Source organism: Agelaius tricolor, unplaced genomic scaffold, assembly GCF_023055355.1.
Source record: "Agelaius tricolor isolate 1412-34295 unplaced genomic scaffold, bAgeTri1.0.p SCAF_68, whole genome shotgun sequence".
In the NCBI taxonomy this organism is placed as follows: Eukaryota; Metazoa; Chordata; class Aves; order Passeriformes; family Icteridae; genus Agelaius; species Agelaius tricolor.
In genome coordinates this window covers 755,447-783,145 of record NW_027269328.1, presented here as the reverse complement: position 1 = coordinate 783,145, position 27,699 = coordinate 755,447, and the positions used below count along the sequence as shown (strand labels likewise).

The 27,699-nt window shown below is 51.2% G+C and overlaps 1 protein-coding gene across 1 annotated transcript in view; it reads right to left on the bottom strand.

The window, feature by feature from the left end:
- Positions 1 to 262: 262 nt before the first annotated feature.
- RAB10 (RAB10, member RAS oncogene family) overlaps positions 263 to 27,699 on the bottom strand; it is a 48,079-nt gene continuing 20,642 nt past the window's right edge. The window contains exons 2-6 of the mRNA XM_071417207.1: positions 17,074 to 17,134; positions 7,146 to 7,284; positions 4,492 to 4,581; positions 3,191 to 3,292; positions 263 to 692 (exon numbers count right to left, since the gene is read on the bottom strand). Of these exons, the coding sequence (XP_071273308.1) occupies positions 609 to 692; positions 3,191 to 3,292; positions 4,492 to 4,581; positions 7,146 to 7,284; positions 17,074 to 17,134 (476 nt within the window). The 3' untranslated portion in view covers positions 263 to 608. The remainder of the gene's footprint in view (positions 693 to 3,190; positions 3,293 to 4,491; positions 4,582 to 7,145; positions 7,285 to 17,073; positions 17,135 to 27,699) is intronic.

The following is a 27,699-nucleotide window of genomic DNA, read 5'->3' as shown; positions in this document are numbered from 1 at the left end:
ACGTTACAGAAAGCAACCACTACAGAGGTCAGGACTCAATGGCACAGGGGGGATGGGATGTCTCCTGCACATGCTTCCACCAGAAAAGAGAAAAGAAAGTGAAAATAAAAGTTCCTTTTTCCACATAAGGCACAGGACAAAGAAACCCCACTCACGGACTCAAGGCGAAAATGAGTTTTTCCTGGCTCTTGCCTGATGCATCTAGAGAATATGGTGACTCAAGCACATGATCCATGACAGAAAATTCCACTGTTGTACAAAATCAATTGTTAATTCTAACCTTTATTCTTATACAATTTGCAGAAGAGAGTTGAGTATGATTGCTCTGGGGTTTAATGGCAGGAGGGACGGGACTATAATACAACCCAAATGTAGTGGTGAGCTGAGCAGGGACATGGAAATGAAGTCACGGAGATGAATTTCCTATACAATGTGTTGAGAAAACTGGAGTAGGCAAAGCTGTCCTAGCCAGAAAACCAAGGGGAGGCAGGAGCTCGTTAAGATGAGGAACAAAACCATTGGTTTCAGGTTAAAAAACGGGCAGAGTGGTTTGTTTTGCAGCGAGAAAAAAGGGGCGGTGGATGGCGATTGGTGAGAGAGGAGAAGGTTCAGCAGCACTTGCTCTTCCAGCCCGTCACCCCACTGCCACTGCTGATATCTACATTTTCACTGTTGGGCTCTTTTACAGGGGTCTGCAAGGAAACAAGTGAACACAGTTAGATGGCTCTGGAGATCCCCCAGGAAAAGACCCAGAGCTGGGGGCTGGCATCGCCAGAGGGAACTGGGATCAGCTGTGCGCAAAGAGCTCCTCAGAAAGGCAGGGAATCCTCCCCCACTCCAGCACAAATGTGAACAACTAATTTAAGGGGTTTTTTCCTGTTGTTTGGTTTGTTTTAAATAAATGGAAAGCTGGGAAAAAACCCAGTGCTTGAAGTGGGACCACTGGGGGCTGGCATCACCAGAGGGAACTGGGATCAGCTGTGCGCAAAGAGCTCCTCAGAAAGGCAGGGAATCCTCCCCCACTCCAGCACAAATGTGAACAACTAATTTAAGGGGGTTTTTTTCCTGTTGTTTGGTTTGTTTTAAATGAATGGAAAGCTGGGAAAAACCCCAGTGCTTGAAGTGGGACCACCCCAAAGTCAACTGGAATTATTTTAGAGCCAGCGCTGGGTTTGGTGGAGTAAGGAAATCCCAGCCTACAAACACCACAAGCTGAACTCAGATGATGTGAACTAATGACCTCCAAAACCCCCAGTTTTTATGGATAAACTGGGCTTGTTCCCAGCCTCTGCTCCCTGCTCCTGGGACAGCAGCTCCCATGGAAGGACACTCAAGCTCCTCCTTGTCACAGGACAGAACTTGGTGACACCGAAGCCAAAACCCCACTCCAGTGGATTTGATCCAACACCAACATCTACTTCCAGCTGGCTGGAAAGGAACCTAAACCCTCACCACAATTCACTCTCCACATTACTTTTTTAACTCTCTTTGTCACAGCCTTGCAGAAGAATCCCAGGAATAATGACACAGGCCAAAAATGAAGATTTAAGGCCCAAAGGTTGGTATGGTTTGTAGCCTGACCTCCTGTTCACCATGTTTTCACCCCATTTTTCACACAAAGCTTGTCAGAAACTGATTAAGAAATGACTGAGGACTGCAGTGACAACTGGGTGACATTATCCACAGAATCATCACACAGGAGAGGGAGGAAGGCAGGGCTGAGACAGGCTTGGGATGGGGTTTGTGTAGGAACAGGAAGAGGACAGGGAACAAGGGCCAGGGTTGGCCAACCCATGTGTCTGGAGCTCTGGAGCTCCCATGAGCTGCTCCTAGGCAGGAATGTTCCAGCACAGGGGTTTCTGTGTACACTGAGCCCTTGGCCAGGGGAGCACATCCCACAGAAATGGTGCCAGAGCCATGCAGGGATCCAGCCCAGCTCAGTCCTGAAACACCTCAGTGGCACCTGCAGGAAGCTGATGGAATTTTGAACTCCTGACAGAGGTCAGGGCCACAGGTACAGCAGCCCTGGGCACACAGGGATCTGCCACAGGCCATGGACACAAGCCAGGGTGGCAGCAGGGCCAGGGCAGTGCCCGTCCCCTGTGCTGGCACTGCTGGGGCACCTCCAGGGCTGGGGGCAGCTCTGGGCCCCTCCTGACAGGAGAGACCTGCAGGGGCTGGAGCTGGGCAGGGAATGGAGCCCCAGGAGGGGCTGAGGGAGCTGGGCAGGGAATGGAGCCCCAGGAGGGGCTGAGGGAGCTGGGCAGGGAATGGAGCCCCAGCAGGGGCTGAGGGAGCTGGGCAGGGAATGGAGCCCCAGGAGGGACTGAGGGAGCTGGGCAGGGAATGGAGCCCCAGCAGGGGCTGAGGGAGCTGGGCAGGGGCTCAGCCTGGAGCAAAGGAGGCTCAGGGGGGCCCTTGTGGCTCTGCACAAGTCCCTGCCAGGAGGGCACAGCCAGGGGGGGTCGGGCTCTGCTCCCAGGGAACAGGGACAGGACAAGGGGAAATGGCCTCAGGCTGGGCCAGGAGGGTTTAGATTGGATATAGGGAACAATTTCTTGCTGGGAAAGCTGCCCATCCCTGGAGGGATTTCAAAGCCCTGTGGATGTGGCACTTGGGGCCATGGATCAGTGGTGGCTCTGGCAGTGCTGGGGGATGATTTGACTTGGTGCTCTCAGGAAGCTTTTCCAGCCTCACTGATTCCATGGTTCACTGGTTCACTGCACCTCTCAGGAAGATGATGTGGGGCAGTGGAAGCCCCAAGGAAATGCCATGGCTGGGAGCACAGCTGGGAGTGGCAGAGCTCGTTCCTGCCCCACCCTCCACTCCTGAACTCTTCCCAAGAGCCCCTCAGGAGCTGTCAGTGCATGGACAGACACAGTGGCAGGAAAGGAGAATTCTCTCCACACCAATGGAAACATTTCACTCCAGCACAGGCACAACAACCATGAGTGTAAGGGCCAAACAAACAGGAATTTCAGTTCCTTGGCTCTGATGGAGGTTACTCCCTGTAGGCAGGCCCCCTACAACAACAAAGCATCAAACAAGCTACAGAAGTTCAGCCCTGCTCCTTCAGGGACTGCTCTGCCTCAGCACAGCAAAGTCAAAGTGCAACCATCCAGGTGAACATCACAACAGGAGAGCTGGAATTTCAGGAAATTTGTTCCAAAGGAATGCTGTGAGCACCTACCTTTCGAAGAATGTCTTCTGCTAATGTGAGGAATGCCTTCTCAATGTTTATATTTGCTTTTGCACTAGTTTCAAAAAACCTAATACCGTGCTCCCTGGCAATCTGCAGCAAACAGAGAGAGGCAGGTTAGAGAGGCTGGGCATGTTCCAGTGGAGCCACCACCACTTTGGGATCAGCAGTTTTTATAAAGCAGGGAATACTGGACTGGACATGAAGCCAGGGGTGCCAATGGCCCCTGGGCTGTGCCAGCAGGGCCAGGGCAGTGCTCATCCCCTGTGCTGGCACTGCTGGGGCACCTCCAGGGCTGGGGGCAGCTCTGGGCCCCTCCTGACACGAGAGACCTGCAGGGGCTGGAGCTGGGCAGGGAATGGAGCCCCAGGAGGGGCTGAGGGAGCTGGGCAGGGAATGGAGCCCCAGGAGGGGCTGAGGGAGCTGGGCAGGGAATGGAGCCCCAGCAGGGGCTGAGGGAGCTGGGCAGGGAATGGAGCCCCAGGAGGGGCTGAGGGAGCTGGGCAGGGAATGGAGCCCCAGCAGGGGCTGAGGGAGCTGGGCAGGGGCTCAGCCTGGAGCAAAGGAGGCTCAGGGGGGCCCTTGTGGCTCTGCACAAGTCCCTGCCAGGAGGGCACAGCCAGGGGGGGTCGGGCTCTGCTCCCAGGGAACAGGGACAGGACAAGGGGAAATGGCCTCAGGCTGGGCCAGGGCAGGCTCAGGGTGGGCACCAGGAGGAATTTCTGCATGGAAAGGGGGCTCAGGCCTTGGCAGGGGCTGCCCAGGGGGGTTTGGAGTGCCCATCCCTGCAGGTGTCACCTGGATGTGGCACTGAGTGCCCTGGGCTGGGGACAAGGTGGGGATTGAGCACAGCTGGGACTGGATGGGCTGGGAGGGATTTTCCAGCCTCAGGGATTCTGGGATTCTGTGTCTCCCTTCCAACTGACACCAGCAGCACCAGCCAGGTAAGGTGGCTCAGAAGATTCAGAATGTCACAATTCAGAACAATTAAAATCTACTAAATAATCCCCAGTCTGTGTCTGGGCCTAAGAGGACAGACACCACACACTGTGACACTGTGAGGAACTTCAGGGATGTCTGGGAACTTTGAGTTCTCAAAAGAAGCAGAAAGTGCAGCTGAGCTCACTCCATTCATGGCAGTTTTTGAGCAAACATTCCCAGGATTCACATCCATCAGCTCCTGCATTCATTCCCTGGCACACCCCACTGGGGCATCCCAACCCCCTGGAGCAGGCAGAAGTCTTGGCAGTGATTTGCTGACTTGGATAAAGAAGTTTTTGTTGGATACTCACCTGTTCACCTTTTGCTTTAGGGACAACTCTTTTATCTTCCATGTCACACTTGTTTCCTAGCAGCATCCTCTCCACATCCTCGTTGGCATGCTGGAAGGACACAGGGACAGGGTTACAGGGTCACACATGTCCCCCTCACACCCAAAATACCTGCTTCACTTTGGTGTGGCCAGGCCACCACCTGCACCTGCAATTTGGGGACATTTACAACTGCCCACAATGGAGCTCCATGCACTGCAGTGGCAGAGCAACAAGCTGTTCATTAACCCCAGCCTCTAATGACTTCCTAGCACTGGTTAATGGTTTTTTTCCTCTCCACTTTGTCACTGCACAATGTGAGGGATGAGCCAGGGGAGAAAAAGGGACTGGGGAGGAAAACAGGGGGCAGGACCCAAAGAAAGAAATGAGAGAAGGGAACCAGAAACCAGAGAACAGGGCAGGGTCTCCAAAGGGAGCAGGGAGGGGAGGGGTTGTTGTTCCCTCAAGGTGTGGGGCAGGAGGATGCAGTGCCAGCCTGGCGGGGATGAGGAGTCCCAGATCCAGCCCAGATCCATTCCCTGCAGCACAGGCCTCTCTGGAGGGGCAATATGGATCATTTCTCATCAGTCCTGGGGAGCTGGGGAGGTCCTGTCTCACTGCAGGTTGGCCAGCACAAGTGCCACATCCACACAGCTTTTGAATCCCTCAGAGATGGGGACTCCACCCCTGCCTGGGCAGCCTGCAGAGAGTTATGATGATGCCAGGCTCCAGGAAGTACTGAAGGAGGATCCAGGAACTCCAGGAGCTGGGGAGGGTCCTGGAGCAGATCACCTGGGCTGTGATCACACACAGCACGTGCAGGACAAGCAGGAGATCAGGCCCAGCCAGTCTGGCTGTGACAGGTCCTGCTGGCCCAGCCTGATCTCCTTCTGTGACACTGTGACCTTAATGGAGGAGGGAAAGGCTGTGGATGCAAAGCCTGGGCTTTGCTAAAGCCTTTGGCACCTTCTCCCATGGCATTCTCTGCAGAAACTGGCTGATCCTGGCTTAGATAGGTGCACTCTGCTGGGATAGACCTGGGCATGGAGGCACATCCAGCTGGGCACGGGCACCGGGGCGCTCAGGGCTGGCTCAGTCCTGCCCAACACCTTCAGGGCATGGAGGGCACCAGCCTGGCCCAGCTCAGGGACAGCCCCAGGGGGGGATGTGGATCTGCTGGGGACAGGGGGCTCTGAGAGGGACCAGGACAGCCTGGATCCATGGGCTGAGGGACAACGAGGGTGAGGGACAGCAAGGGTGAGGGACAACAAGGGTGAGGGACAACAAGGGTGAGGGACAAACTGTTCTATTGCTTTCATGTGAATTGTTCTGACTTAATGACCACTCACAGCCAGCTGTGTCAGACTCTGAGGAGAGAGTCACGAGTTTTTCATTAGTATCTTGTTAAACCTTCTGTAAGCATCCTTTCTCTGTTCTTTAGCATAATATATAATATGATATGATGATATGATGATATGATGATATGATATATGATATGATATGATGATATGATTGATATGATAATAAATTAGCCTTCTAAGAACATGGAGTCAGATTCATCATTCCTTCCTCTTCTGATGGGGGACCCTGAAAACACCACACACAGGAGCTCAGGTGTGGAATGACTGGCTCAGGTTTGGGGTGTCTGGCTCAGGTTTGGGGATGCCTGGCTCAGGTTTGGGGTGTCTGGCTCAGGTTTGGGGATGCCTGGCACATGTTTGGGGTGTCTGGCTCAGGTTTGGGGATGCCTGGCACATGTTTGGGGTGTCTGGCTCAGGTTTGGGATATCTGGCTCAGGTTTGGATCATGTCTGGCTCAGGTGTGGGGATCCCTGCCTCATGTCTGAGGTGTCTGGCACACGTTTGGGGATGCCTGGCTCACGTTTGGGGTGTCTGGCTCAGGTGTGGGGATGCCTGGCACACGTTTGGGGTGTCTGGCTCATGTTTGGGATATCTGGCTCAGGTTTGGCTCATGTCTGGCTCAGGTGTGGGGTGTCTGGCTCAGGTTTGGCTCACGTTTGAGGTGTCTGGCTCAGGTTTGGATCATGTCTGGCTCAGGTGTGGGATGTCTGGCTCAGGTGTGGGGATCCCTGGCTCATGTTTGGGGTGTCTGGCTCAGGTTTGGCTCATGTTTGGTTCACGTTTGAGGTGTCTGGCCCTGGTTTGGGGTGTCTGGCCCAGGTTTGAGGTGTCTGGCTCAGGTTTGGGAGCTCTGGCCCCGGTTTGAGGTGTGTGGCCCCAGTTTGGGGTGTCTGGCCCCGGTTTGGGGTGTGTGGGCCCAGTTTGGGGTGTCTGGCCCCAGTTTGGGCTGTGTGCCCCCGGTTTGGGGTGTGTGGCCCCAGTTTGGGCTGTGTGCCCCCGGTTTGGGGTGTGTGGCCCCAGTTTGGACTGTGTGGCCCCAGTTTGGACTGTGTGGCCCAGGTGTGGGGATGCCTTGCTCACGTTTGGGGTGTCTGGCTCAGGTTTGGCTCATGTCTGGCCCCGGTTTGGGGTGTCTGGCCCCCATTTGAGCTGTGTGGCCCCAGTTTGGGGTGTCTGGCCCCGGTTTGGGGTGTGTGGCCCCAGTTTGGGGTGTCTGGCCCCGGTTTGGGGTGTGCAGCCCCAGTTTGGGCTGTGTGGCCCAGCTGTGGCACTCACCTCGTCGATGTTCCTGAGCCACTTGCTGATGTTCTCGAAGCTCTTGGCGTTGGTGATGTCGTAGACCAGCATGATGCCCATGGCCCCTCGGTAGTAGGAGGTGGTGATGGTGTGGAAGCGCTCCTGCCCCGCCGTGTCCCTGGGGAAACACCACAGGCTCCTCAGGGACATGGACAAGCCATTGCTCTTGTGTAGAATAGTTTTATTTTTAAAGCATTTTTAATTTTAAAAAAATCGAAAATTTAAATTTACATGGTTTAAATAAATTTAAAAAGTTATTTACATAGTTTTATTATAATTTCTAAATTTTTATTTATATAGTTTTCATATAATTGTAGACATTTTTATTTACATAGTTTTAAGATCTTTTTTTAAATTTCATTTTTAAAATTTTTATTTATATGGTTATAATAATTTTTTTTAAATTTTATTTACATAGTTGTAATATAATTTAAAAAATTATTTACATAGCTTTAATATACTTTTTCAATTTTTTATTTACAGTTTTAATAAATGTTAAATTTTTTTATTTACATAGTTTAAATATAATCTATTAAAATTTCATTTCCATAGTAGTAATATAATTTTTCAAAATTTTATTTACCTGGTTTTAATAAATTTTTAAAAAATTATTTACATAGTTAAAATATAATTTTAAAATGTTTTATTTATATTATTTTAATATAATTTAAAAAATTTTTGCATAGCTTTAATATAATTTAAAAATTTTTACATAGCTTTATTATAATTTTAAAAATTTTATTTACATAGTTCTAATAAATTGTAAAAAATTTATTTACATAGTTTTATTATAATTTTAAATTATTTTATTTACATAGTTGTAATATAATTTTTAAAAATTTGATTTACATAGTGTTAATAAATTAAAAGTATTTACATAATTGTAATATAATTTTTATTTACATAGATTAAACATAATTTTAAAAAAATTTATTTACATAGCTTTAATAAATTTTTAAAAATTTTGTTTGCATAGATCTAATATAATTTAAAAATTTTATTCAAATAGTTTTAATATAATGTTAAACATTTTTACTTACATAAATTTAAGATAATTTTTAAAAATGTAACTTTAAAAATTTTACTTACATGGTTTTATAACATTTTAAAATTTTTATTTACATAGTTGTAACATAATTTTAAAAATTTTATTGACATTGCTTTAATACACTTTAAAAAATTATTTACATAGTTTTAATACAACTTAAAAAATATTTATTTACATAGTTATAATATAATTTTTAAAAAAATTAAATAGTTTTAATATAATTTTAAACATTTTTATTTACACAATTTTAGGAGATTTTTTAAAAATTTAATTTTTAAAACTTTTATTTGCATAGTTGTATTACAATTTTTAAATTTTTATTTACATAGTTGTAATATAATTTAAATTTTTTAAATTTACTTCATTTAAATCTTTATTTCTTTTAATAGTTTATTTTATTTTTATTTTAATAGTTGATATTTATAAGAATATTAGAAGGTATTGGGTTTGAATTTAAGTGGTTAGTAATTTATTGAAACTTATTTTATTTTGTTTATTGGTTGGTAGTAGTGTATGCTTGTATTAATTTTTTTAGGTAGTTTACATTTTTAGTTCTTTGGAAAGTGAGTGTTTTATATGGGTACAATTTTCTTTTTTATAGGTGAGTATTTTTTAATAAGAATGGATTGTTATGTAAATTGATTTTTATTTTTACGATTTTTTTAACAGGAACTTTTTTGGTTAGTTGTTAGTTTAGTTGAATTAGTAAGGCTTGATTTTATAAGGTAAATAATAAATAAAATATAAATAATATAAATAAAATAAATAAAATATAAATAAGATAAATAAAATATAAATAATATTTTACTTGTAAGTAACAGCACATATGGCACAGACAGAGCAGGGTGGATCCACAGAGACAACAACCCAACACTTTTTGGGACTCACACTTAACCCTAAGAGGAATTTTCTTCTCAGATCAGCCTGATAAAACTGTAAAACTTTTTTTTTTATTTGTTTAACTTGATCCTGCAAATGTAAATTCTGCCATTTCTGATCAAAGGCTGTGGAACATCACTCCAGCTGTGCTGTTAAATGTTGGTGTGTGAGCAATATGCTGAAAACTGATCACAAAACATCAGTGACAGCCTGGAATTGCCATTAGCTCCTGGGATTGTGGATGAGATGTGCTTAAAAAAACCTGGGAATGAGCTGAATATTGACAATAAACTGAGAATTAATGAGAAAGAATTAACTGCACATTCTGCAGTGTCTTTCAGAGGCCACAAACCCCAGAGATTGGAGCTTTACAGGCAGTTTGCAGTGACATCGTTCATGTGACAGGGACATGGAGCTGCAGGACAGAGCCCAGAGGAGGCCCCAGAGCTGCTCCAGGGCTGGAGCCAGGCTGGGGGAGCTGGGGGTGCTCACCTGGAGAGGAGAAGGAGCCAGGGAGAGCTCAGAGCCCCTGGCAGGGCCTGAAGGGGCTCCAGGAGAGCTGCAGAGGGACTGGGGACAAGGCCTGGAGAGACAGGAGCCAGGGAATGGCTCCCAGTGCCAGAGGGCAGGGCTGGATGGGATCTTGGGAATTGGGAATTGTGCCCTGGCAGGGTGGGCAGGCCCTGGCACAGGGTGCCCAGCCTGGATCCCTGGCAGTGCCCAAGGCCAGGCTGGACACTGGCACACCCTGGCACACTGGGAGCTGTCCCTGCCATGGCAGGGCTGGCATTGGGGGGGCTCTGAGCTCCATTCCCACCCAACCCAGTTGGGATCCTGGCATCCCAAGGTGCTGCTGCCTGCCATGGCTCCGGCCTGGGCTTCTGATTCTCAGCACACAAATCCTGGGGGGTGCAGATCTGGGGGGTGAAAGGGAAAAACTGAGCTCTGGGCAGAGCCTGGAGCCACTGCCAGGGCCTGAAGGGGCTCCAGGAGAGCTGCAGAGGGACTGGGGACAAGGCCTGCAGGGACAGGAGCCAGGGAATGGCTCCCAGTGCCAGAGGGCAGGGATGGATGGGAAATTGGGAATGGGGAATTGTGCCCTGGCACAGGGTGCCCAGCCTGGATCCCTGGCAGTGCCCAAGGCCAGGGCTTGGAGCAGCCTGGGACATGGGAAGTGTCCCTGCCATGGCAGGGGTGGCACTGGATGAACTTTAAGGTCCCTTCCAGCCCAAAGCAGTCTATGATTCAGTTATTCCATGACAAGGTAGACTCCAAGGTGTCCCCAAATTTAAACTGGACTCAAGCAAGGTTCCACACTCCATAACCCCTCCAGAAAGGCCCAGTGTGTCCCTGACCCCCAGCTCCTGGCTCACAACCCAGCACACTCAGCCACTGATGTCCATCTGCTCCTGGTGACACCAGGACAAGGCCAAGGAGCAGAGGAGGGGACAGGCAGGTCCCAAACCCCAGCAGCCTCTGCCAGGGATGTCCTGCCAGGCCTGGATCTCTGCCTGTGGCCTCAGAAGGTCCCTGACCCCACTCCCAGCTCCACAAAGCACCCAGGGATGCCACACTGTGCCTGACATGGCTGCTGTGCTTCTGGAACCTTCCCCAGCCTGGTGTGATTGGCCAAAGGGCTCAGGTACAGCCCCAGCTCCCACTGCCCCTGGACTCTTCCCAGTGCCCATGTCCCAGAAACACCCAGGACACTCAGCTGGAGCCTCAGCAGCCCCACACTGGGACATTTCCAGGTTTCCTCACCCCACTCCTGGCCCCACCAGGAGCTCTGACATCCCACACTGAAGTCCAGGACTTGGCATTTGGCTGCACTGAATTTCACAGGACTTTTTCCAGTGACATTTCTCCAGCTGGCTGAGAGCAGCTGGAATTATTATTAGTTTAAATCCACTCCTTGACTGGATTTAAACTTTACAGCTTCACCTTTTCTGGCTTATCTCCCATAAAAGACCCAGAGTCTCTCCCTTTGTCCCAGCTGTTAACTCTTCCCTGGCAGGGTGGGCAGGCCCTGGCACAGGGTGCCCACCCTGGGTCCCTGGCAGTGCCCAAGGCCAGGCTGGACACTGGGACACCCTGGGACAGTGGGAGGTGTCCCTGCCATGGCAGGGGTGGGAATGAGATGGGCTTTAAGGTCCCTTCCCACCCAAACAATTCTGGGATTCCATGAAGTGATTTGGAGGAATTTAATTATTTAATTGATGGCTTTCCTAGCATATCCCAGAGAGAGAGAGAGAGAAAGGGATCCTTTCCTTCACTCAGGACAAACTCCTGCAAAGTATCTCCACTCACACCCTCATTATTTTCTCTGTACCCACTCTCCAGCACCTTCCCTCCCACTGGCTCCTACCAAGCAGGACAGTGCTGGAGGAGCCTGACCAACCCCAGCAGATTTTTGGGATCTGTGATTCCTCCCTCCTGCCACGGCCAGCAGCTGTCACAGGAACAATTCTGAGTGGTTTTACACCAACTTGGAGTAGGCAGCACGGAGCTGCTACTCACTGCTTGTCACATCCTACAGCTGACTCCCTGGTTAACTCCTCCACTGCTTTTTCTGGCAACTGGAGCTCAGCTAATGGAAGAGAAGAATGCTGGGGAGGGAAGAAGCAAAGAACCTGGAGTGTTTCCCTTTTCATTTTTTTTTTTGAAATAGATGCTATAGCTCTGCCCTTTCCCCTGGTTAATGGGCTCTCCATTCATTATTCAGAGATAACTCCTAATGGCTGGAGATTAGAGCTGGCTGAGGCAAACAGGAAATGAGTTATGGCTCTCTGGGTGCCCACGAGGCCTGGATCCACCCTGGGCAAACTGCAGCAGACACTGGGGGCACGCAGGGGATGTTTGCAGCCCTGGCTCCCAGCCCTTTGTTCAAACCTCTGGGTGTAGGCACAAACTGGCTCACACTCCCAGCTGCCATGAATGTGGGCAAGGATTACTGAAACAGCCAGGGAGAATGAAACAGAGCTGGAAAGGGAGGGAGCTTGGATGTTCAGCTTTGTGAAGACAAACGAGGCTGTCCTGTGGGACTGGGGAAAGGAGATGCTCAAGGAAAGTGAAAAATCTATTTGAATTATTCTCATGCCAACATTAAAATATGCATAAGCTGTATCATATTAGAGGTTTAACCTGGAGAGAAAGGAATTTCTGGGACAGCTTTCCAGCTGACCTGGCAGAGACTGAAGAAACCTTAAAATGCATTATGATTTATTGATGAAAGATTTACATGGCTGCAGCAAGAAGAGATTTAGATCTGGTGATTTGTGAGCATCCTGCCAATCCACGTGGCTCAAAATGAAGCTCTTCAACATATGAAAGCAAGTAATTCCTAGCAAATAACCCCAAGAATTTTATTACTGTCCCAATGTTGTTACATTTGCAGCTCAGTGCTGCACTGGAGAGACTGGGGAACACCAGGCTGAGGATTTCCCTTCCCAAAGGGAAAAGTGTCCCTGGCTCAGCATTCCTGGCTGGAGAAAGCTGGGCATGGAGGCACATCCAGCTGGGCACGGGCACCAGGGGGCTCAGGGCTGCCTCAGTCCTGCCCAACACCTTCATGGATGGGCTGGGAGGGCACTCAGGGCACCCTCAGCCAGGGTACCCTGCATGGGAGGATGTGCTGGGGGGCAGGAAGCTCTGCAGAGGGATCTGGGCAGGCTGGATCCATGGAAAGGGTGCTCAGGCCTTGGAAGGGGGGTTTGGAATGTCCACCCCTGCAGGGGCCCCAGCAAGGCCTGGATGTGGCACTCAGAGCTCTGGGCTGGGGACAAGGTGGGCATTGGGCACAGCTGCACTCCATGGCCATGGAGGGATTTTCCCATGGACTCCATGGCCATGGAGGGATTTTCCCATGGATTCCATGGCCATGGAGGGATTTTCCCATGGATTCCATGGCCATGGAGGGATTTTCCCACCTCAGTGATCCTGGGGTTCTGTGCTCTTTCAGGTATCTCATGACTGGCAAATTTCAGCTTTTCTGAATAATACTCAGCAAGGAAAAAAAAAATGCCCAGAATTCCCAGAATGACCAGGTTGGAAGAGACCCTCAAGATCATGGAGTCCAATCCAGCCCCAACACCTCAGTTAAACCCTGGCACACCAGTTAAACACACCCAGGGATGGGGACTGCACCACCTCCCTGGTCCCTGGGAATTCCCAAAGGCCCCAGATTCTCAGAATTCCCAGAATGACCAGGTTGGAAAAGATCTTCAAGACCACCAAGTCCAATCCATCCCCAACACCTCAACCCTGGCCCCCAGTGCCACATCCAGGCTTTGTTAAACACACCCAGGCATGGGGACTCCACCACCTCCCCGGGCAGAACATTCCAGAACTTTATCACCCTTTCTGTACAGAACTTTTTCCTGATATCCAGCCTAAATTGCCCTTGGTGCAGCTCGAGGCTGTGTGCTCTGGTTGTGTCAGTGCTGCTGGAGAAAGAGCCCAGCCCCAGCTGAGCACAGGCACCTTTCAGGGGGTGTGGGGGTGATGGATGGGGGCACCCCTGAGTCTCCTTCTCTCCATGGCACCCCCAGCTTCCATAATCCAGAGAAATCTAAAACAAGTGAATTCTCCAATTGTTTTATGGGACTGCCATGCCAGAGGAGCATCTTCAGCAAACAGAATTCACTCCTAGCCATTCTAGGGGTAATTGCAGAAATTAATGAGGCTGAGGGCACCTGGGGAGTGGAGGTGTGTGCAGCTCTGGTCACCACCACACTCCCTAAACAGCAGAAGCTGCACATCCAAGGGAATTCCCACACCTGGGAGGACTCAGGATGGCTTATATGTGACACCAGCTCATTGCTGAATCAACCAAGATCCTGAGGACACTTCTCTGGCCATGTAAATGTGTTGCCAGCAGAGATGTACTGGGAGAAAAAAAGTTATTTTAGAGTTCTCCACACAGCTAGGAGCTGCACACTAAAGACATAAAGCTGCTCCTAAAATTTGGAATCAGTCAGGAAGACTGTAGGAAAACAGGCTGACACACAAATGTCATTAAAGACAGGAGAGCTGGAGGAGCAGCTAAGTAGGAAAAAAAAGAGAAAAAATAGATTTTTAGCTGCCAGTTCCATTCCTCTGAGCCTGTGCTTTGCCTGGATGACAAACCCAGCTCTGCTTCTGGTGCCTCCTGACAAGCCCCTCAGAGCTGCACCTGGGCAGCCCAGAGGTTTTCCAGCTTCCATTTCCTAAAGATTAAAGAATTCTGGAACCAGGGATCCCCTCTGTGGATTGGAGAGTCCAAACCTGACCAGGCTCTTGTGAAATCCCTTAGGAACCTGTCCATGGACACCTGCAGCTACCCCCACATCCCATGAGGAGTTTCCCAGCAAAACTTCATTTCCTGGTGTTTTCCACGTGCCACTTTGCAGCCTCAGGCCAGAACTGATGTTCTGGTGGTAGAAAAAGGCAGCAAGTTCTCTCAGACCCTCCCTACCCGTTCAGGATATCCAGGATTTTCAAGATGTGCTCTGACACCATGAAGAACCCTCATTTTGCCAGTTGTCTTCCCTAAAAAAGTCCCTTTCTCCCCAGGCAGTGCTGATCCAACCTGTGCTGTGTGGGACTGCCACACTCACTTCCTGCCCAGGAAAACCCCATTTCATTTCTCAATGGCTCCATGATGTTCATCACTTCTGGGAACCCCAAAGCCTTTTGGTTTCCATTTCAATGTGTGGTATCACACTCAAGTTTTAGCTCCACTACCCTGTCCCTCTGAAGTCCTTCAGCAAAGCCAGCACCATCCTCTCCTGGATCTCTCACTCTGGTCCTTCATTCCTTCCCTGCACCATGAGTGTGAATCACCTTCCAGCCATTCAGCACTGCAAACCCCTCCAGTTCCCAGACTTTGCAAGTGTTTCCAGTCCCAAATGTGCATGAATTCCTTTCTCACAGCTCCTGGAGAGAGAGGACTCATCACTAGTGACTGTCCCAGAGCTGGAAATAACCCAGCCAAGGAGATCCTCAGCTCCTGGATTGCTTGCAGCCACAATCTGACATGCAGTGGTTCCCCTGGTGGAGAACCTGGACATCCTGGTGGATCTGCCCTGGATGAGGTCATTTCTCTGGAAGGCCAGGCCAGGGCTGTGTCCCTCACTGCTCCTTGCAGGCACATTTCCATCTGGAGCAGCAGGAGAGCTCTGATCCAGCCTGCTCCTTACAGAGCTGCACCCCAGCTCCTGAGGATTGAGTTACTTCTCACCCCAGGCAGGTTTGAATTCAGCCTGACCTTTGTGTTCTTGCCTTAGTCCTAAATATAATTTCAGAGGTCAGTGAGACTGTCAGAGGGCCCTTTTCCACAGCCAGGAGGAGGCAAGGAGCTGTTGTGCTGTGTGGTGTCACACCTGAAGGACAGGGCCAAACAGAGGGACTCCAGAAGTGGCCATGGGAATCTCCTGAGGTTTAACAAAACCAGCTGCAGATCCAGAGCAGCCTTTACACAGGAAATGTTCCCCTAAATCCATGCCCTGCTCATTCAGCTGCTGCCTTGCATTGTTCTGGGAATGCTGCACAGCTCCTGCAAGTGTGGAGTGAGTTCCAAGGCAGGAAGCAGTGGGGAAATAGAAATGCACTGCACAAAACACCTCCAAGGACACTGAGCCACTGCTGGGAAAACTCCTGTGCAGGAGAAGTGGCAAACACAACACTGAGATTTCTTTCTTTTTTTTTTTTTTTCTGTGGGAGTTTCGTTTTCTGCTTCCCAAGTTTCATTTCAAATGTGCAACCTGAACCCAGCAGAAACAAGCAGCAGATTCAGGCCACAACTTCCCAATTTTGTGATATTTAAAAGTTGCCACTGTGTAAATCTCAGCTCACCCAACTCCACTTCCCCAAGGCACTAAACACCACAATCTGTACAGTTTCATTCCATCTTGCTCTTTAGACCTAAATATCCTCATTTTTCAATATTTTCTGGTTTTACATTTCATGATGATTTTCTTATTCATTAATCATAGAGTCATGGAATGGTTTGGGCTGGAAAGGACCTAAAGGCTCATCCTGTCCATGGCAGGGACATTTCCACTGTCCCAGGGTGTTCCCAGCCCCAGTGTCCAGCCTGGCCTTGGGCACTGCCAGGGATCCAGGGTGGGCACCCTGTGCCAGGGCCTGCCCACCCTGCCAGGGCACAGTTCCTCATTCCCAAGATCCCATCCAAACCTGCTCTCTGTCAGTTCTAACACTTCCTCAGGGTGCTGCTGACAGGAGGGCTCCAGATGCCTGGTTAGGAAGGAAATCACTCATGATTATCCTGGGATTATTATTCTGGGATGATTGGAAGGATCAGTGTCCCCCAAAACTGGAACTCAGCCCCCTGTATGTACAGACACCAAGGTTATGAAGCCATGGGGTTGTTGTGAGTGGCACAAAAGGGACAAATCCCAGCTCAGAGCCCTTGGAGAGTGCAGAGTGAGCAGGAGCCCAGGCAGCCCCGTGGGCCAGGAAAAGCCACTGGCTCTGCTGACCTGACCTGCTGCAAAGCCTCTGGTTCAAAGGAAGCTCAAAGGAAGGAGCTGAGGCTTTGCCTCTTGTCAGACATCCCCACAGAGCAGCTGTGCTCCTGCCAGCTGAGAAGCTCTCCACAGCTGAGCATGGAAAATTCCAGCCTTAGTGCAGCCCTGGATTGCATTTTCTTGCTGGCACAAAGCAAGGCTCCCAGTCAATTTATAGGCACAGACTGGAGGCAAGTCCTAATTTACAAATTCCAGTTTTAAAGCACTTCCCACTAAATCACAGGCTGTGAGGATGCTCTCCCCCCCTCAAACAGGAGGTTTGCCAGCAGCCTGTCCCAGGGAGCAGCCAGGCCCAGTGGTTACAAGCACAGCTACTGCTGCAGACACACACATGGAGTGGAGTGAGCCCTGTGGAACACACAACAGCTGCAAACCTGCAGCCCTGAAGGGAACCCAGCAAGAGCAAACTGTGCCCAGGAACACCTGCTGCTGAAGGAAGCTCTGTGTTACTCACCAGATCTGTAGCTTGATCTTCTTTCCTTGCAATTCAACAGTTTTAATCTTGAAGTCTATCCCTAAAATAAACAAACACATAAATAAGGAATTAGTGTTTAGTTATTTAAAAAAAAAAATCAATTCCACATGAACTCTGAATAGCTGAGACAGAAGAGCAGCTTTTTTCCTCTTCCACTGAGCTGCCAGGTAAAGCAGGGATGTGCAGGGGCACTGAGGTGGGAAGGGAGCTGGGACAGAGCACAGCCAGGGCCCCAGGGACCTGCTCTGGAACACCCTGAGCAGGGAGGAGCCCCAGGGATCACCCACTGCTGGCATCCAAAATGCAGGGAACTCTCAGAACTCTGGGTCTGTGAGCCAAAACTCAGAATTAAACACAGGATTTGATCTGAAACCTTGGGAAAGGCTTCCAAACTTAGGTGCTGAAAGCAAAAATGTGGATTTATAGTTTAAAGCAGAGACACACAGTGTCTCAGAAAGTTTAGATGTTTAGAGTTTAAGATATAAAATAATAAAGTAGTGACAAAGGTAAACAAGGAGTTTAGACTGCAGTACTGGAAGTTTGTGTGTCATAATTAGCTAAGAAAGCTTACACTGTAGCATGAGTCCAGAAGACAAAATATTTAAGGATTGGGTCAAAAACAGAAGTATCCTTATTAGCAGGGTTTTATTAGTCAATAACTCCTTAAAAAGTCTTGTAACTAAAGGTCTTGAGACCTTCTGAGCCCTGCTATAACAATGAAAGCCAAACTCACCCTTCCTGTCTATGTAAAAAATAAGAACAATAAATAACCTCATCTAGAAACTCAGAAGTCCTGTCACTAACTTATTCCAAACTCCTTAAAAATCCCCATCCAATCCAACTCCTGCCCAGGACACCCCAACAATCCCCCCTGTACCTAAGAGTGCTGTCCTGGAGCTCTGGCACCTCATTCCACACCCCTGAGCTTCCACAGGGATGCAGAACAGGTCCAGCCACTCAGAGCTTTAACCAGCAAGGAAAGGAGAATGATCAGAGCTTGGTCTCCTTGTCCAGAGCCATCCCTGCCTCAGCCTTGGGTATGGGAAAGCCAAAGCCAGGCCCTGGCAGAAGTGTCAGCAAGGCCCTGAGAGCTCAGCCCAGCACAAACCATGAACAAGGATTTTACTTTCAATACCCACCCAGAAAGTGCCCAAGTGCCACATCCCCACAGCTGCTAAAGCCCTGCAGGGATGGGCACCCCAAACCCCCTGGGCAGCCCCTGCCAAGGCCTGAGCCCCCTTTCCATGCAGAAATTCCTCCTGGTGCCCACCCTGAGCCTGCCCTGGCCCAGCCTGAGGCCATTTCCCCTTGTCCTGTCCCTGTTCCCTGGGAGCAGAGCCCGACCCCCCCTGGCTGTCCCCTCCTGGCAGGGACTTGTGCAGAGCCACAAGGGCCCCCTGAGCCTCCTTTGCTCCAGGCTGAGCCCCTGCCCAGCTCCCTCAGCCCCTGCTGGGGCTCCATTCCCTGCCCAGCTCCCTCAGCCCCTGCTGGGGCTCCATTCCCTGCCCAGCTCCCTCAGCCCCTCCTGGGGCTCCATTCCCTGCCCAGCTCCCTCAGCCCCTCCTGGGGCTCCATTCCCTGCCCAGCTCCCTCAGCCCCTCCTGGGGCTCCATTCCCTGCCCAGCTCCCTCAGCCCTTCCTGGGGCTCCATTCCCTGCCCAGCTCCCTCAGCCCCTCCAGGTCTCTCCACCCAGAGCTGCCCCAAGTCCAAGCTTCCCTTCCCAAAGCTGCCTCCAAGAATTACAGCAGAGCTACACCAGAGCAGCAGGAACACTCCAAACCATCCCCTCCAACTGCTCTGACATTAATTAGATGCCACCATCCTGGCTTTCAAATCCAATCAGAGAGCAGCACTGATCATTCCTCATGCTTTCCAAAAGCCTGCTTATATTTAGACTTTTTAAAAGGCAGCAGCTGCAAGCCCAAACTTCCCTCCCAAATCTACAAGGTCACTTTATACCAAGCAAGATTAAACAGAATTTGTGAAATGCATCATTACATAAGAAGTTTGCATGGGAGCTGTGCCTTGAACTCCTCTTAGCCAACACCCAGCACACAGAACTTGTTGGGCTGAGAGCTGGACATGACCCAGCTCAGAAATTCCCAGCTCTGGACATCCCTGGAGGGGTCCCAGCAAGGCCTGGATGTGGCACTCAGGGCTCTGGGCTGGGGACAAGGTGGGCATTGGGCACAGCTGGGATTTGATGGTCCTGCAGGGTTTTTCTGAGCTGAGGAATTCTGGGATTTATTCTGGGATTTATTCTGGGCCAAGGCTGTGCATTAATCCCAGGATGGCAGCCTGGGACCTCCCACCCATCCCAGGGCAGTGCTCCTTTGTTCTCCAGCACTGCTGCATCCCTCACATCAGGTTTCACTGATGAATCAATGTAGGAACTCTCACACAAACGTGACTGGAAATATAAACCTGCCCAAAGATTGATTGCCAAGATACAAAACTGCCCCACATCCACCCAGCCCTGTATTGTTTTCAGCATTTCAGGGAGTTGTTTGCTGCCACGTCATGTGCCCAGCAACACAACCAAACAAATGAACACCAAACATGTAAATGAAATATTTTATATGGTGACAGTTACCTCTGGGCTGTGCCCAGATGCAGCAGAGTGTTTGAGAGCCACTTTTTATGTGTTAAGATAAAGTAAATTATTAACCCAGCCAAGGAAATTAACTCTTCTCTGCACTGTGAGGGATTTAGCCAACTCCAGTATTTAGGGATAAAATAAATCTCTAATCCCATGTTATACTCAGCTCCCATTCCAATATAATACCAGTTCAGCCTTCAGAGCAGCAAGGTTGTTATAAATAGCAATGCATTTCCCTGGAAACACTTCCAGAGGAGATCCAAAACACTGGCAAAAGGAGACTCCTGCCTGCCTGCCGTGCCTGGCCAGCCAGGCTTGTTGACAATAAACAGCAGAAACACAAAGGCTTCCCAGAAAACAGACATGGGGAGGTTTCCAGGAAAATTCACTTCAGGAAAGAGCTGGAGAGGGCAACGGGTAGAAAACCTGACTGGCTGAAGAACAGACATCTCGTCATCACAGGGGGATAATGAAAGAGCTCATGAATTAAAGATGAGCATGAAATTACTCCCTCATTAAGTGTGGCTAAGATATTTATCACCTTCAGCAGGACGAGCTGGAATTCACAGGAAAACCTGCAAGAGCACTGGCCAGGCTTAGGAAAACCTTATCAACTCCAGATGTTCCAATGGAGATATGGAAATGTTTGCTACCCTTCAGCACAGCACGGGTCCCAGGTCCCTTCTGCATTTCCTGCCCATTGCCAGCCCTCACCTGTTGCTTAGAGCAGCCTGGGGGTGTTGGGGGTGACATGAGAGCCCCAAACCTCCAGTCCTGGGCTGATCCCCCAGTGTGGAGAGCAGGAAAGGGGGGATCCTGCCCCTGTGCCCAGGTGAGAGCCCACCTGCCCTGGGCACTCCAACAGCACAAGGACCTGGGGCTGCTGGACAGAGCCCAGAGGGGCCACCAAAGCTGCTCCAGGGCTGGAGCCAGGCTGGGAGAGCTGGGGGTGCTCACCTGGAGAGGAGAAGGAGCCAGGGAGAGCTCAGAGCCCCTGGCAGGGCCTGAAGGGGCTCCAGGAGAGCTGCAGAGGGACTGGGGACAAGGCCTGCAGGGACAGGAGCCAGGGAATGGCTCCCAGTGCCAGAGGGCAGGGCTGGATGGGAAATTGGGAATTGTTGTGCCCTGGCAGGGTGGGCAGGCCCTGGCACAGGGTGCCCAGCCTGGATCCCTGGCAGTGCCCAAGGCCAGGCTGGACACTGGCACACCCTGGCACACTGGGAGCTGTCCCTGCCATGGCAGGGCTGGCACTGGGGGGGCTCTGAGCTCCCTTCCCACCCAACCCAGTTGGGATCCTGGCATCCCAAGGTGCTGCTGCCTGCCATGGCTCCGGCCTGGGCTTCTGATTCTCAGCACACAAATCCTGGGGGGTGCAGATCTGGGGGGTGAAAGGGAAAAACTGAGCTCTGGGCAGAGCCTGGAGCCCCTGGCAGGGCCTGAAGGGGCTCCAGGAGAGCTGCAGAGGGACTGGGGACAAGGATGGAGGGACAGGAGCCAGGGAATGGCTCCCAGTGCCAGAGGGCAGGGCTGGATGGGATCTTGGGAATGGGGAATTGTGCCCTGGCAGGGTGGGCAGGCCCTGGCACAGGGTGCCCAGCCTGGATCCCCTGGAAGATCCCTGGGGCCGGGAGCACCCTGGGACAGTGGGAGGTGTCTCTGCCATGGCAGGGCTGGCACTGGATGGGCTCTGAGGTCCTTTTCCACCCAACCCAGTCTGGGATTCTGAGATTCCATGGGCCCAGGTGTGACAAACCTGAACTCAGCTTTAGAAAGGACAGAAGCCCTGCTGGAGTTTCTGGGCTCCTGGTGCCATGGTCAGTGCAAACACTGCCCTCACACAAACTCTGAGTCTGCTCTGCCAGCCATGGCAACCACGGCCCAGGAGCAGCTCCAGGGGCTGCCAGCTCACACTGGGCACTGAAATCAGGCCCCTCCATCCCACACCCCCCCTGTACCTGTGCAGGCTCAAACCTTGAATGTCCTGCTGGATACACAACTACTGGCTCAAGGGATTTGTGTTTCCAGCTCTCTCAGATATAAGATGTTAATGAAGAGCCAGGAGCTGCATCAGCAGGACAGCTTTAAGTCCATAATCATTTCCATATCATTTTACACCTTCCCAAACCCCTGCCAAGATCCCCCCTCTGCCACTAAATCACAAAGTGACTGCTCTTGACAAGTGACAGAGCCACGGCCACCGCTTGGAGAGGCAGGGAGTAAACATTATTTTCCAGTCCACTGCAGAGGTACAAATGATGAGCTGGCCCTTTCACACAGCCCGAATTTTGTTTGCATTCCTTCCAAACAAAGCCCCCATTGAGCACGGGGAGGACGCTGGGCGGGAGGAAGCAGAATGTAGGGCAGGAGGAGGGCACGGCTGCGAGCTGGAGCTTGACAGGCAGCCTGCAGGCACATCCCACTGTGCAGGGCCATCCCACTGTGCAGGGACATCCCATCCTATCCTACAGGGCCATCCCACCGTGCAGGCACATCCCACCCTGCAGGGCCATCCCACCCTGCAGGGCCATCCCATTCTATCCTGCAGGGCCATCCCATCCCATCCCATCCCATCCCATCCCATCCCATCCCATCCCATCCCATCCCATCCCATCCCATCCCATCCCATCCCATCCCATCCCATCCCATGGATCCCATCCCATCCCATCCCATCCCATCCCATCCCATCCCATCCCATCCCATCCCATCCCATCCCATCCCATCCTGAAGGGCCATTCCACCCTTCAGGGACATCCCATTATATCCTACAAGCACATCCCACCCTGCAGGGACATCCTATCCTGTAGGGCCATCCCACCTTGTAAGGACATCCCACCCTGTAGGGACATCCCATTCCACCTTCCAGGCACATCCCACCCCATCCTACAAGGCACATCCCATTCCACCCTGCAGGGACATCCCACCCCACCCAGCTGGGCACACCCCACCCAGCCCAGGCCAGGAGCAGTGCAGCCCCAAGTGCATTTTGTGTGTAATTCATGAATAATTGCTGTGACCACGCTGCAGCAGCACCGCCCCTGCTCGAGAAGAAAAGCAACCGTGCAAAATTCAACCTCAGGTTCATCAGGGAAGGGAATGGAGCCCCAGGAGGGGCTGAGGGAGCTGGGCAGGGAATGGAGCCCCAGGAGGGGCTGAGGGAGCTGGGCAGGGAATGGAGCCCCAGGAGGGGCTGAGGGAGCTGGGCAGGGAATGGAGCCCCAGGAGGGGCTGAGGGAACTGGGCAGGGAATGGAGCCCCAGGAGGGGCTGAGGGAGCTGGGCAGGGAATGGAGCCCCAGGAGGGGCTGAGGGAGCTGGGCAGGGAATGGAGCCCCAGCAGGGGCTGAGGGAGCTGGGCAGGGAATGGAGCCCCAGCAGGGGCTGAGGGAGCTGGGCAGGGGCTCAGCCTGGAGCAAAGGAGGCTCAGGGGGCCCTTGTGGCTCTGCACAAGTCCCTGCCAGGAGGGGACAGCCAGGGAACAGGGACAGGACAAGGGGAAATGGCCTCAGGCTGGGCCAGGGCAGGCTCAGGGTGGACATTGGGAACAATTCCCACCTGGAAAGGATTGTCCACCCCTGGCACAGCTGCCCAGAGCAGAGGGGGACTCCCCATCCCTGGAGGGATCCAAAAGCCCTGTGGCTGTGGCACTTGGGGACATGGGAGTGCTGGGGATGCTCTGAGATCCCTTTTCCAGCCTCAATGACTCTGCCATTTAAATCCTGTGTGTTCCAGCTGCCCAGCTTTGTGCCACAGGCTCTGACAGCAGCCAGGATTTGAAGTGTGGCTCAGGGAACAGCTCCCAGTACCTGTGCTCAGAGCACACCCCCATCTCCTGAGGAGCAGCAGGAGGTGTCTGGATGGCCGTGCCCAGCTCAGCTCCTCCCTGTGCTGGCTCACCCTGAGGGAGGTGAAGTCCTCAGCCAGAGCCACAGCACCTTCTCCAAGAGCCTCAGCTGAGTGTAAAATCATGGAATGGTTTGGGCTGGAACTTTAAAGCCCATCCAGTGCCACCCCCTGGCACAGGCAGGGACATTTCCACTGTCCCAGGGTGCTCCAAGCCCCATCCAAGCTGGCCTTGGGCACTGCCAGGGATGAGGATGGAGATTATTGTTGGATTATCCAGTCTACAAAGCTGCCAGCTATAAATGAAGTCACTGTACCACCAAAACAGAGTTCAGCTTTTGCTTGGGTTTGATGTTTTAAGAAGGTGAGGAGTCAAGGCTTTTCCTGCCAGCTGTGTATTTTTGTGTAATCCATGTGTTCCTCCACAGGTATCCACAGAGCTGGGATCCAGCAGTGCCAGTGTCCCAGGCCGGGGGTTTGCTATTATCCCTCCAAAATAAACTCCCCTCTCTGAGCTTGTGCTTCCAAAACCTCTCACACCAAGTGACATCCTTGTCCCAGCAAAGTCCCAGCACCCAATGCTGGGGACAACACCTGGAAAAATTAACACTGAGACCTTGTTCTGTGCTGAAGGGTGAAGGAGGCAGGAAACAGCTCCTAGAAAACCTCTGGAAGGCAGTGCTGGCACTAAAGATGGAGGTTTGGGATGGTGCTCATCATCCACACCGTGCAGCTCTGAATCCCTCACAGGAGAAATGTTTTGAAAGACTTAAGTAGCAACTGAGATCATTAAGAGCTTAATTAAAAGCAGAACTCTCAGCTCTTGCCTGATGAGCTTGTGCTGGGCTTTCCTTGGAAAGAGAAAGTGGATTTGCTGCTGAAGCTTTCTTACGAAATAATTAATAATTATCTTAACTGATAACCAAGGTTAACGGCTGCTGCCCTGAGTGAATGACACCCTGAAGCATTCAAGGCTCTTGGCAAGAGCTGCACTGTCTTCTAAGAGTTCAGAGTTCTGCACTTGACTTATTGGGAAAGTTTGGTACTGGGAGGGCTTGGAGGACATCAGCAGGAAATGGAGGAAATTCTTCCTGGAGAGGGTGGGCACCCTTGGAAAGGGCTGGAGTGCCCATCCTGGAGGTGTCCAGGGAATTCCTGGATGTGGCACTCAGTGCCCTGGGCTGGGGACAAGGTGGGGATTGAGCTCTTTTCCAAACCCAGGCACTCTGGGACCCTGCACTAATCCATCTCTCTCAAGACTTGGGGGCCCTCAGCATGAAATTGCTGAGTTTAGAAAGAGCAGATAAAGCTTTGCACCCCCAAGTTAATTTGGCAATTTTAAAAGCTCCCAGGGTTAATGATTGCTCTGTTGTCAGTTCTCTTTATTGCATTTTTGTTATTTAAATGAAGGCATTTGGGGGCTGGTTCCTGGGCCCTGTGCAAGCTCTAAGCACACCTGGGGGATCCCAGCCCCACAGTGACTCCAGGTATGGCACAGCCTGGGCTCCTGGGATTGCTGTGAGTCCTGAGGTCTGTTCCTTCACACTTTATGAATGAGAGAGTTGTTGATTCACTGAAACAGCAGCACTTTCCTTCTGCCTGCCCAGTTTCTTTACTCAACACAGGAATTTCAGAAGAAGTGAGGCAGCAAGGACAAGGCTTACACTTTCCTGTGGCTATTCAAGCCCTTGCTTGAGTTGGACAGGTGTAGGGAGGTGTTCCAGGCCAGGCTGGACAGGCCTTGAAGCAACCTGAGACAGTGGAAGGTGTCCCTGCATGGCATGGAGCTGAGATTTAGGGTCTGCTGGTTTTCAGCTTCCTTTTTCTACCCCTGTGCAGGTCAGGATTGAAGGCACTCGAGGGGATGGTTCATGTTCAGACTCAGGTGTTTGTTATTTCTTACCTGTGTTGCAGTCTCACAGCAGTGAGTTCTGTAACAGGGCACAAAATGGCCAACTGTCTCTTGTACAAGGTCTTTTAAAGCTAAACTATCCAATTAAGAAATGACACCTAAATTATTTTCACTTTTAACCCAATAACTGATCCCTCAAAGTCTGCAGGGTGGGCTTTTCTGTCCAGTTACAAAACACCACCCAAACCCATGGAGAAGAAGGAAGAAGAAGGTAAAGAACAACCTGCAACCACCCTAAAACCTCCATCCTGCCCCATATTTATTACCATATCCTAAAACCCCAAACTCTTAAGTTTTCCACCCTGTGACATCACACACTTCTACCCCACTCCACACCCACAATCCCAGTGCTCTCAATCAATTCTGGAAGCTTCTCCACAGCCTCAGGGCAAATGCAGTGCTCTCCTGGGGCTCAGAGTGTGTCAGCACAGAAAGTCTGGAATTCTCAGCACCCAGAATTTCCAACCCAAACCAATCCCTGATGCATTCTGTGATTGCACTGCTCCATTCCTGCAGCCCCTCCCAGCTCCTTGGGGTGCCTCCTTTGCCTCACCCATGGGAGATGAGAGAGGAACAGGTCTGCATAACCAGTGCCATCTGTAAGAATCACAGCTCTCAGAGAAGGGCACTCAGCAAAGAGAATCTGAAGCAATTCCTGGCCTCATCCTTTGACAAAGGCTTAAGGGAAAGCCTGAGTTTCATCAGGGAGCCAAAGTCAGGTGATGTGGGAGGGAGTGGAAGCTTTAGGCTGGCTGGGACAAGCCTGGACACTCATGGCAATTCCTCCTGCAATCAGGCTTTGCCACCTCTGGCAGCCAGCACAGCACCCAGCTGCAGAGGGGAGGAACTGCCAGAATGGGGCTGCAAAGGGAGATAAAACCCCCACTGTCCTCCCCCAGTCCCAAAACTTCTCTAACAGGAGCATCTCTGACCACCAGAGCTTTGGGAGCTCTTCTTTCTCAGGAGAAAGCTTCAATAAAACAGCAAGAGGGGTCACCAGGCAGCCCCAAAACTCACTCCCTGACAATGAAATCATCAGATGAGAGATGGCAATGAGGAAACCTGCAAGCTTGGGACCACCTGGCTTCTTTGAAACAGCACCAGGAACTTCCAGATGAAGGAACTGACACTTCAGGCCATGGCTACCCTTCCTAACAAAACATTTATTCATCAGGAGTGAGGACTGCACTGCATTTGAACTCTTCCTTGTGTTCAGCCCTGATCACATGTAGCACGGTCAGGTCCATGGGAAGGGCAGTGGGAAGAGGGAAAGGCAGCTGGATCAGAACAAAAAACCAGGGATGGAACCAAAGCAAGAAGCCTGTGGATGCTCTGGGTCTGACACAGGGTGCTCCTGCTCTAAACCCAGCAGGCAGCACCAGTTCTGCTCATGCCTTTGCAGGAGGATGCCCCAACTCCACAGCCCTGCACACACCCTGCTCTGGGAGCTCAAACACACTTAATCCCCTGAGTAAACAGAGAGTAACTCAGCAAAGCCAGCAGCTGCTCCTCCTCCTGTGCAGGGAGAGCCCCTGCACACACAGCTCACCTGCTGCTGGCTGTGTGCCCAGAATCCCAGCACACACATCCTCCCCTGGGGGAGCAGCCACTCCTCATGGGTCCTTCCTACACCCACATGTGGCCAGGAATTCTTCAAGGAAGTAGAAAAAATAGCATTCATTGAATCTCACAATGGTTGGTGTGGAAGGGACATTAAAGCTCATCTTGTCCCTCTTTGTGCCACGGGCAGGGACACCTTCCACTGTCCCAGGTAGAAGTTTCCACTGTCCCAGGTGGAAAATGTTCCATTTCCAGGCATCAAAAACCCTGTCCCAGCTGGCCTTGGACACTGCCAGGGATGCAGGGGAAACCTGTGCTAGGGCCTTCCCAAGGGGAATGCTGGGATTCCTTCCCAATGTCCCTGTCCTTTGCCCATGGGAAGCCACTCCCTGTGTCCTGGCGCTGTCTGTCTGTCCAGCCCAGCCAGCCACGGAGAGCAGAGCAGCCCAGAGGAATCTGCAAGCCCAGAACACCTGGATCAGAGAAGCCAAGCCCACACAAAGAGCTGCAAGGCAGGTTATAAATAATGCAGGGCCCCATCACACATGGGCAGCAGAGCTCGGATCTGCTGGGCCACGCTGCACATTCCCAGCCCTCCTCACCACAGGCTACTCCCACACCACTCAGAGGCAGGATGAAAGCTCTCCAGAGCACTCCAGTTCGTGGTACAAACTGGCAGGGGAGTTCCCTCCCA